The 11,095-nt window shown below is 35.5% G+C and overlaps 1 protein-coding gene across 1 annotated transcript; it reads right to left on the bottom strand.

Moving 5' to 3' along the window:
• Positions 1-8,147: 8,147 nt before the first annotated feature.
• Positions 8,148-9,173, bottom strand: LOC150097157 (ankyrin repeat and SOCS box protein 17-like). The gene has a single exon (XM_090407601.1). It carries the CDS (start codon positions 9,171-9,173, stop codon positions 8,148-8,150), a length of 1,026 nt encoding a protein of 341 aa, XP_090263727.1.
• Between the last annotated feature and the right edge of the window lie 1,922 nt (positions 9,174-11,095).

An 11,095-nucleotide genomic window follows, 5' to 3' on the forward strand; every position in this document is an offset into this window, starting at 1 on the left:
CTGCAGCCAACTGTATAGCTAGAACTACAAATTGTATCGAAGGATGGCACTATGGACACTTCAGTCGCTCTTTCAGTGTTCCCATCCAACTGTTTGGAAATTTTTGGATAGCATTGTTAAAGAATTATCTTTACAACATAAAAACTATTTGCAGAATTTAACTGGTCAACGAAACCCAGGTTGTCGTAGGTACATTTCGTTAAAACAACGCATTTCAAATATTGTACAAAATTACGACTCTAACAGACGGTTGGGTTTTTTACGTTGTATAGCTTACATGACTTAGTGTTTGTTTCTTATTTTTTTTTAAATAAAAGTAATTTTTGCAATATTAAGAAAGTTTATCTGTTTAATTTGACAACAAAATACCAATAATATTTTAATCGAATTAAAGTCAACAGGTAGGTCTTATAAAGTATTACAAAATTAACGGAACTCTTATCTGAAAATAAATATAAAATTCATCATAAAAATTTAAAAACTGTAAAGTAAAAAACTTCGGTATGAATATTCAGATCTGTGTAATTTCTTCCTTGTGTAATTTTGGCAGTGTAATTTTATCCCTTGTAATTTTAACATGTAACCAAACAAAATATAGTATATAATACTTTTACTTCTTGGTAATCAAAGGGTTAAATTTTAAGTATTTTAACACTGTATTTAGCTACATAAATCTAGAATTGAAAACAGACTTGTACATCAAAATGAACTGTTTTTATTTTATTAACACTAAAACTGGCGCTATGTTAATAGAAGTAGTGTCATGAAGTTTCAGAAAATTGTCCTCTGTGTCTGACGAATGATCTTTTCGCAAAAATACATGTCTATTTTCCTTAGTAGTCTTGAATCGATTTCAATTTCCTACAGGAGTACACATCCGAGTGTGCACTGAAAGTAGTAGTGCGTGCTGACACATACGTCAATAATACTAATCGTGATTCTATCCACTGGAGAGGAGGGAACGATCTACGCATTAAACCCATTATTGACGTAACCTACGAACTATAAATTTTCCTTATTACAGCGGGAAATGGCCCAAGCACTGTTTCATCAAGATTCTATTTCTATGTTAGAGTGGCAAAAGCATCCGAAGTATGGACAATATAATTATGTGGGTTTCAAATCCCATTTTTCTAGAAATGCTTCGTGCCATTTTTAGAAGATAATGCACTTTGGATATCTGTGTTTGTGTACAATACAACGGAATACAAAACCCAACTTCTACTTTCAAATGAAGACTATTCAGCTGATCGGATGTGTATTTTCCATTCTGCAAATAGATAGGGCGACACATAGAAATTAACACACATTATTATTGGCTTATAGCCTTCGTTGCCTCTGCCATAATCCTAACGAATCCAACTCAACCGATCACAACAGTTAGGTTAATCGAGATCAATGGGGACGTGTGTAAAGTAAGAGCTGACATCAGAATATTAAGTAGGAAACTACGCTATCGGTTTGCGTGGAAAGGCTCATGCAAAAAAAAAAAAAAAAAAAAAAAAAAACATGACGTCAATACGAGTTTCATTAACATAGCTGCAAAAAAAGAAAGGCATCTAACAGAACGGATGTCTTTGCATTAAGAGTAGTGAGGCGATGGTAGGCGTGTTATTGTTATTAGTTTTAGTTTGCATTAACACTCCTCGGGATTTTACGCAGAAGAAATTCATACGCGATACTAGTGACAATACTGTGCTGATTATGCTGTAGCATTTCGCTGGATACAACGAAGTTTTTTTTTTTTATGATGTGCCTCTCTTGTACAAAAATGTCCAGGTGATATTTGGATTCAAAAATAATTCTTTTTTTTTTTTTTTTTTTTTAAATATAATTTATTTTAAAGTCTGCATTGCTTTCCGTTGAATGTCCTCCATGCCAATCTCTGTTTGAAATTGCCTTTGAGTTCCGAAAAGGCCACAAAACAAGCATTTGACGTTAAGTCTGAAGGCAGCAAAGTTCGTTCACCTTATGAGGCACCTTCATGACGAAAACTGTCGTACGGAGAACTCTGTGTGAGTAGGTGCATGATCCTAAAGTTCAATTTTCTTTATTTAAATCTGCAGTACTCTTTCTTGATCAATTTGTTCGTCTAAATAGCGATCATTCATTTCACAAAGAGAATCCCCCCCTCCAAAAATAAATAAATAAATAATAACAATAATAATAAATAAAAATATTAGTTAATTCAAACGACAGTTAATTTAACCGAAAAAATAATTCCTCAAAACGCAGTTCCTCGAAATAAATAATTCACGAAACTGCTAATATTATTATTATTATTATTATTATTATTATTATTATTATTATTACGTGACACCTCCAGGGAGTCCAAAGACTGGGGGGCACCTACTCTACAGCTCTATCTGCATAACTCAATCCACCAACGCCATCTACCGCCCACTACTACTACTACTAGTTATAATTATATACACTATACACAGACAATCACAAACATCCATGCCCACGGCAGGATTCGAATATTAAGCGAATATTAGCATATTCGCTATAATTTATAAGCGGATACGCTAACCACTCGGCCAAAATGACCGAGCAGCCAAAAACCAAAATTTACCAATCATCGACGAAACAGTTCATCGAAAAATGAATTACAAAGCAGTTTCATGGTAATAGTCCAGGTTTAGCAGCTATCAATATACTTCAGTGTTTGTTAGAAAAGTTATAAGTTAGTGTATATAATTACATTTATAAAATAAGAATAATGACTTTCTTTAAATATTTAGCTACATTACTTATGTTTTCAATTGTTTTAAAGATTGAAATTCAGACACCTATTTCTTACAAAGATATACTGGATATAATTTTATTTCAAACGTACTCGTGAGGGAAGATTAGATCCTTGGAGGGTAATAATGGATGGCAATGCTATAGCCAATGAAGTTCTAACTGAGGCCTGGCTATTGCTGTTACCCTCCTGCCATGATCAGAGCTTTAGGATCAATAACCTTATCCCTACACTGTACTCTACAGATAACGGGGAATATGAAAAGCATTCTTGCTTCGCCCCTTTAAGCCAGTCCTTATAAGGACTCGTGAGGGAAGTAAATTTGTAAATATACATTGTTTACTGACAATTGTTCGAAACAGGATTTTTATTTTAATGAATGGTGTTCAACAAGTTCTTGGCGGATGAGTGTTTATTTAATGAATTGGATTATTAATAAAGTGCAATTTGTTAAAGTGTTGTTTGATTAATTATATATGCGTTAATTGTTTTTTCAGTGAATTGCCATTCGATAGAGTTTTCATGATTCCACAACTTACTGGTTTTCAAATCCAATGTTAATTTCTTTCTTGCCTGCTTCTCTTCACATTTCATCCCTTCTACGCATACTAATCTACTAGAAGTTGTTATTATTATTATAACGGTGTCTCCATGGGTCAAAAGACTCATCGCAGGAGACCCCACATTGATACACTAACCATTATTTACACAATACCTATCATACTTCTCAATTCATTCACAGACGAAGCATTCACGACCATCTCTGGCAACGTAATTCCACCCCTTCACAACCCTCGAAGTAAAAAAAACTAGTCCTAACACCCTTGTTAACCACACTCTGACATAATCCCCAGGGATGGCCCCTCGTTCTCTCCCCTCCTGCACTAGTATATACAGAAGAAAATAACACAACTGTCAGAAAAAAGTAAAATATTTGACAAGATAAGAGCAAATACAGTAAATAAACAATAAAACAAGGCTTATAAAGGATAATATTTCGACTTTTTTTTTCTTTTTTACTTTATACTAAACAGCTGGAATATGACTTTTATAACATCCATTCCTGAATGATCTAAAAGAGATTGATGTGAACTGCACACATAATCTCCAACCGTTTCCACCATCTCTGGGACAGCAATATTTAAAAGTTTATATATTTACTGACCTGCGTAACTCAGTAGAAGTGGCTCCTTGTTCGTTCAGTATCCAGGTAGATACCCAACAGGGTGCACCACGGGAAGGTGAGGATTGGACATTAGATCAGAAGCCCTGATCGGTTCTCCGCAAAGCGGCAGTGAAGGAAAAAGACTTCATGGAGTAGCCTGTATAATAATAATATATTATTATTAATATCAAGTGACTTAAATGCAAGAATAGTAATAAATCAGTACTATATGGGATGAGAACTTGCAGAGAAAATTGTCTTAATGAAACTGAAAATAATACTGTTAGAATGAATGCTGATTATTATCACTCATGTTGTTTCATGGAAAAACAGACATCTAAAGCTAATATTTAAGTAACTAAATTTATTTAGCTAATTAGATTAATAAGCCAATATTTCACCTTGCATATACACTATGGTAGTTCCAGGGTGACAGACTATGCCATGAATATAGATCACAGAATCCTGTTCCAAAGGAACCTATCTGTTCCTTTTGTTTACCTAGTTCTATTTTTATTTCAACGGTTTCAGGGCATTTCGTCCAGTGCAAATCTCGTCCAATCCCTAGATTTCGTCTATTGCTTTTCTCGTCCAGTAGGACATTTCGTCCAATAGTATTTGTCCAATTCTTCACAGTCCTAGGAGAGTGGAGTTTGCACTCTACGGCACTTGACCGCACGAAGAAAGGATTTGGTGCTTCAAATCTAGTCGCCGACTAGAGGAAATTTTTCAAAGCCTTTTTTCAATCAGTTCCCGAGTTAGTCGATCTCTGGCATGGGCTAGCAGGTTTTTTTCTTCCGGAAACGTGGGTTTTTTGTCCCATAAACTGAATAGAATCGACCGTCGAATCCACACTATTTTCAGACATTAAAAATATTGTGTTAAGGTTAGGGCCCACGAGATGGCGGCACTGACTTGTCGCCTTCTTCACTGCGTACCGATGAATCAGTGATAGCCTTGGGCCAGCATCTCTCTCTGATTGGCTACCAGTGGAGATTGAACTGCCCACTCAGTCTCCAAAAGTTAGATAGGGTAAACGGCCCCGCCTACTCCTTATACGGGAACAAATAGGCGTTAGCTGATTTTTTTTTTTTAATGAATAAAGTTAGAGGTCTGAAGGCCTGTCGCCCTTGACTACTGTCTTCCCGCTTGGTGCCATGGCCAATAAGAGATTGAGCAAATAATAGCATTTTAACAAATGATCTTGCGCTAGGAATGAGTACTTCGATCAATTATTTGTATTCTTCTTTACTTTATTTATTCTTTATTAATATTATTAATGCTACTTTATTGTTAATACAAATGTTATTCTTCGTAACGGACATTCCATTGAAGGATTTCTCCTTGGCATCTCCCCTAAATTAATCTAACATTCATTAGTAGTAGCCTTGTGACGAACCATAGAGGTGAATGAAATGCTTTATATGCGTGGCTTAACAAGAATTTATTAATACATAAATGTTTTTCTCGAGTTCAATTTACTTTAAATTATAATAACGAAAATTCAAGCAACGAGAAAGAATTTTTATTCAAAAAAAAAAATAAAACTAAAAAAAAATCGAACCCTTCCAAAACCTCATAAACCCAGTTAACAAACGCCCACAATCTCCGTTACAGATTCAATCATTTGCTGTTTCTTTTGAATATGCTTCACTGATTCTTCTTCTTCATCGATTTCATCATACAATTCGCTTCATTCGTCACCAGAGAGCGAGACGATACTCGCAGTAAAGGTGGATCAAACTCCACATCGTTTGCCAGTTCAAGATTAAAATGACTGCCCACCACTCGATGAAATTCATTTGTTTTCTTTGCCGCTCTCCGATGCCATCAATCATTCCGAATGTCATGATTTTCTGAGAGCGAATTCTTCTTCTTTGGAGATCATTACTCCAAGATTCTGATCATTTCGTTTTCTTTTTGTTTCGTTTTGTTGAACAGTCCTGCTTCCAATCTGTTGTACACAGACGGTTCCAGAGTATTGTTTCTTCCACGAATGAAACCACCAAGGAAGGAAGGAGATCAAAATAATATTGAACTAACCTTGTCCAAAATGAAATTTTCACTTGGTGCTGAATGAGTTTGATGTTTTTGTTGTAAAGTAGACTCTGGTTTTGCATCCCATTTTCTTTTCTCTCTTCTATGAAGTGAATGTCTGTCTTGCAACTGAAATTAGTTCTCGTCCATCCTTCAACGCACAATGGTCCCAAATCTTTTACAAAGCATTACCTTCTCATTGCTGTCACCTAAATACTTTCCAAGGTAAAATACGAGTCCACAAACACAATTGCTTCGCTAACAGACATTCTCCCAACGAATCGATGATCACCATTTTGGAACTTATTACTAACAGAACCTGCGCTTGCGCAGGTGATTCATTCGTGAACAAAATACCATGCAAAAGTTTCAATAAATAATTCTTCTTGATAATTCTTAGATAACCAATCGCACTTGGCTTGTGAAATAAGACCTGTTAAGTGACATCGCATATTTCGATCTACTTTCTGTGTTTTGTCATAATTTTTCCAATTCTCCGCCCCCCCCCCTCTCTCTCTCTCTGTCCCTTGCTTGCAATTTACATTGTAGTTGGGGGGAATTAATCTCCTTACTGAAACTTATATATAATGCTGTAAGATCCCAGAGATTCATTATCACTAATACTCTTCGTTTTTTTCATTACTTTATTAACACTTTCTCATTTTTTTCATCACTCACAAAAAACTTTTCTCTTTCTTTTGTTTCTTTTTCCTTTTTTTTTGGCAAATATTTTCCACAACAGTCAGTTATGTACGCCAGTCCACATTTACATTCTTCTTCTTCTTGAGATATCTCTAATTTGCAGCCTTTCTTGACATAAACATACTATAAACATCAGCTCCTTGCCGTCCAAAATCTCAGGTTATTTTTAACTTGATGTAATTTTATCTCTGAATTTCTGCATAGAAATTACAGATCCACGTAATCATCGATGGAGGTATGAGTTTTTAAAGCTTATCAAATATAACAAATAAGAGGAAACAGTTCGGTTGATCAATGAGTCCTTTGCCAATTCATTCCGCTCTCTTTCACACAGACGTTGAGATTTTGCTGCTTGGTTGAGATCATTATAGATATCAGGAGATTGCCACCGTTCAACAAAGTCGACACTTGTAATTCTCCCATTAGCTAAAATACTTGCACCAGCTATTCAATGCCCTTTGAAGAGTACAGTCTACAGGTCTTTAAATTGTTTTTTTTTTTCTCCACAGTTTTCCGCTAGTAAATAGGACTAATGAACTATAGTTTGAACAACCTCTTGTGTTTGGAATTTCCTCACATTTAGTTTGTGAGCGACGCCTTTCTTATTATCTTCAAGTGATGGTGGGCCAATTGGATTTTTGATCGCTTGTGAGTTGTCTCAAAGGAGAATCTGGTTAAAAACGTGCCAGATATATCATAATCATCTACGTTTGATATTCCGCTATATGAAGTTCTGTAGGAAGCTTCATTTACGAATATTTCTATTGAAAAATTTAAATTTAAAAAAAATAATAATAATAAAATAAAATAATCAAAATGGCAATCAAATGTATTCTTCGATGTGTTATATTTGTATAAAAGTCGTAATGCTAAAAGGATTCTTCTGGAAAGAGGCATAAAACGTTTTTCAAACCCCTCCATTCCTCTATTAAGCAGGATGGAGTCTTACACCTGGTAATACAATTCACCTAATAATATTTACAAACATCCACGAGATGGGATTCGATCCCGCAGCCTATTGAATGCGTTCAAAGCGGGGCTGTTCCTGCGGGCACCTGGACGCAGAGGACCCTTATTTACCATTTACATCACAGAAATATGTGGATCACATATTGCTTTATAAAATAAACGCATAAAAACCCCGTTAGTATCTGAAGCTCAAAAGCGAATAACTAACAAAATTTTAAAGCGGTCTCAATGTCTTATAGCTGAGTGGTCCGTGAGAAGATTCAAGCACATTATTGATAAAAATTGGGGCTTAAATGCTAAGTACTGTTATAATGAAATATATCGGAATCAATATGTATATAAAGCGAGAGAGAGCTGGATATTTGTAGACCATATTTTTGGTAGTTATTCATGAATAAATAAAAATAATAAATGTCATACTAAAATATAATGTTATTTAAATCTAAAACTCAAGATTTGTGGTGAAGGTTACGTTTATTTCATTTCTCAAAATTAGCTACCAGTCGCGGAACTTTTAAGGCCGTAGGATCAGTCCCACTGAAGGTCAAGATAATCACGAAGGTGTCGGGGGAGAGGTAGGCTGTAGATTCCCTCTGGAAGTTGCCAGTTTTCGTACAGACAGCTTCTGATTTTGAAGCGGCAAAGGTGGATCAGCTCTGAAGGATTCAAGCACCGTTTTTTCAACAAGGGAAGCCAAGGAAATGTGATATCGAGGAAAGCTCTTGCGGACAAGTTCAGAGAAAAGTCATCGATTGCAGCCTGCAGTGTTCTGAGCGATAGTTGAGGAGAAACACAAAGGACACATTGCGCACTCTTAATCTTCTCTTGGAAAAGCTCCAGGAGATATCCGTCATAATCTTCAAGTCTCCTTGGAAGAACATTCATCACAATAAAAATACATATTTCCACGTCATTCGCGACCGGTGAGGTCATGGCAATGCCCATCTTCACCTTGGTTCCATATCGTAACATTAATTTGATTGTCTGATAAGACAATTTTACAAAGAACGTGCTGTGGATGGCACAGAATATGTCGCCAAATCGCCTATCACCAGAAAACGCCAACCGAGTGGAATTCGCCACCCGTAAGAAATAGGAAAGAGGAGACTCATGCACTGTTCTGCTCTCAGGGGTGTCGCCCTCACGCCATGCCCACACTGGCTTTATCACCTTCGGATAACAACGTTCTTGGAACTCAAGGTGACAACCCCAGTCATATTCCAACATCTCGTGCAGAAGTTCTGCTGCAATGTCCATATATTGATCTTGATTCTTCCAGAAGCACACCTTAGCCAGAGAATAAACGACGTGCTCTTGCAACTGCCTGATATTAGCAAACCATTTCCATGTCTTTATCCTACTCTCATTCCGAGGCGAGTTCTTGTCTTTCTCTTCCTTCCATTTATAATATAAATCCAAAACAGTCCGCATGCTGCTTTCTTCATTCTGGATTTGAGGCTGTTCGTCCGTTTCGAGAGAATTTAAAAGTGCATCAACAGCGCTTCGAAGATCTGTTGATAATTTAGAAAATGCTGGAATCAGTATTTCAGACATTCGTGGTTTGTGCAAACAACTGGCTTTCCTAAAATCATTGTTTAATTTTTTTTTGTTATTGTTGGGAACTGAAATTCAATAACAGATTTTGATATCAGCAAATTATGCATTGTTGTTGTGTAAAAGTGAAATAATGTTTGAACGCTACTCAAATATTGCTTATTTGGTATTTGCACTAACAATCTGAATAATCTGTATTAAAATATTGACTTAAAAATCATATTCTTTAAAAAGAGGGGAATAATTTTTTTTAATGATCATTGTGTACATCGCAGTTGAATAAATATATGGAGAATTTTTGCAAAATAATGTGGAAATCCTGGTATATATATATATATATATATATATATATATATATATAAGTGGCGCCAAGTTTGATATCAGAATTTGGAGATGCCAAACTTAGCTCTCTGCTTTATGCAGATGATGTTGCACTCCTAAAGACATCTAGTGCAAGTCTCCAGAATTTATTAACTAAATTGAATAAACACTGAAACAAATTCGGCATGAAAATTAGCAATAAAAAGATCAAGCTATGAAAACAGTAAAGAACATAGAAGCCTTCAACTGCATTCTGAATGGAGATCCTGTAAACAAATATTTAAGCTATTTAAGCAAAGTTTTTAGTGAAGATGGCAAGTTAAATCTGGAAATAGACAACAGAATAAATAAAGCTGGTATTGTGGGTAGGCAGCTGAATAAATGTATATGGAAAATGAGAGAAATTAGCCAAAACAAACTAGCAATATACAAGACAGTGTTCAAACCAATTTTATGTTATGCATCTGAATATTAGCTTAGATATAAAGCACTTGATGAAAGACTAGAGACCACAGATATTATGGATCTGAGAAAAATTAGGGGAATGAACCGATGGCATCAACATCAATGTGCAAATCATATTAAAACGAAGCTTGACATTATTAGCATGCAATAATATGTAAGCAGAGCTAATCTAAGGTGGTCTTGTCCACTTAAATAGAATAGGTGAAGAATGGTTAGAAAAACAGTGAAGATAATAGGAAAGAGACCCAGAGGAAAAGCAAGGTCTAGGTTAGGGATGCACAGACCGCGGCCCTCCGTTGATTTACTGGCGGCCTGCCTCACCGTGTTTTATTTTAACTTTAACAAGTTTCACGATAGATAATTTTTAAAAATGGTACATGCGCAAAGCAAAGTAGCTGTGACGTCACGATTGCCTATCTACTTACGATAATCGGTTAGTAATAATGTTAACAAATTTTATAATTCGTCTATTTGTCATATGCGTATTTTGTTTTCGTAGGTGCGGTTGCTACAATTAATTATCACCCCTAGGAAACGGTAAAAAATAAATTTTTCAATGGATAAAGCAGGACCAAGTAGGAAACGCAAACTACTGGAAGAAAAACGGCAGTTTCAGGATAGCTGGAAGGAAAAATATGGTTTTGTGCAGTCGTTTAATAATATCGTGTGCTTGATTTGCAAAAGTGCTGTAGCCATACCAAAAGAATACAATATAAGGAGACATTATGAAAGTCTGCCTTCTACATTTTCAAATCTACCCGAAGAACTACGTAAACAAATTATTTCATTTTTGAAACGAGAATTGACAGGTCAGCAAGTGATGTTTATAAAACCTATTCAAGATTCGGAAATCGCAACAGAAATAAGTTTTGAAACATTTCGCATTACAACAAAAAGGTGCCGACCATTTACAGAGGGAGATTTCGTTAAAGATTGCCTTGAGATAGCTGCTAAAAAAATGTGTCTTGAATCATCCAAAAATGTTGAGAAAATTCAGTTAAACAGGATGACTGTGCAAAGAAGAATTACTGCAATGTCGGAAAATGTAAAGGACCAATTAACATCTTATAAAGAAATTTTCCTATTTTTCATTAGCTATTGATGAATCAACTGAAATTACTTCCACAGCCCAGTTG

Source organism: Typopeltis vanoorti, chromosome 17 (genome assembly GCF_054136105.1).
Source record: "Typopeltis vanoorti isolate ZY-2024b chromosome 17, IOZ_Tvanoo_1.0, whole genome shotgun sequence".
Classification (NCBI taxonomy): domain Eukaryota; kingdom Metazoa; phylum Arthropoda; class Arachnida; order Uropygi; family Thelyphonidae; genus Typopeltis; species Typopeltis vanoorti.

Coding starts and splice junctions, on each gene's coding strand:
- LOC150097157 (XM_090407601.1), bottom strand. CDS start 9,173: ATGTCTGAAATACTGATTCCAGCATTTTCTAAATTATCAACAGATCTT.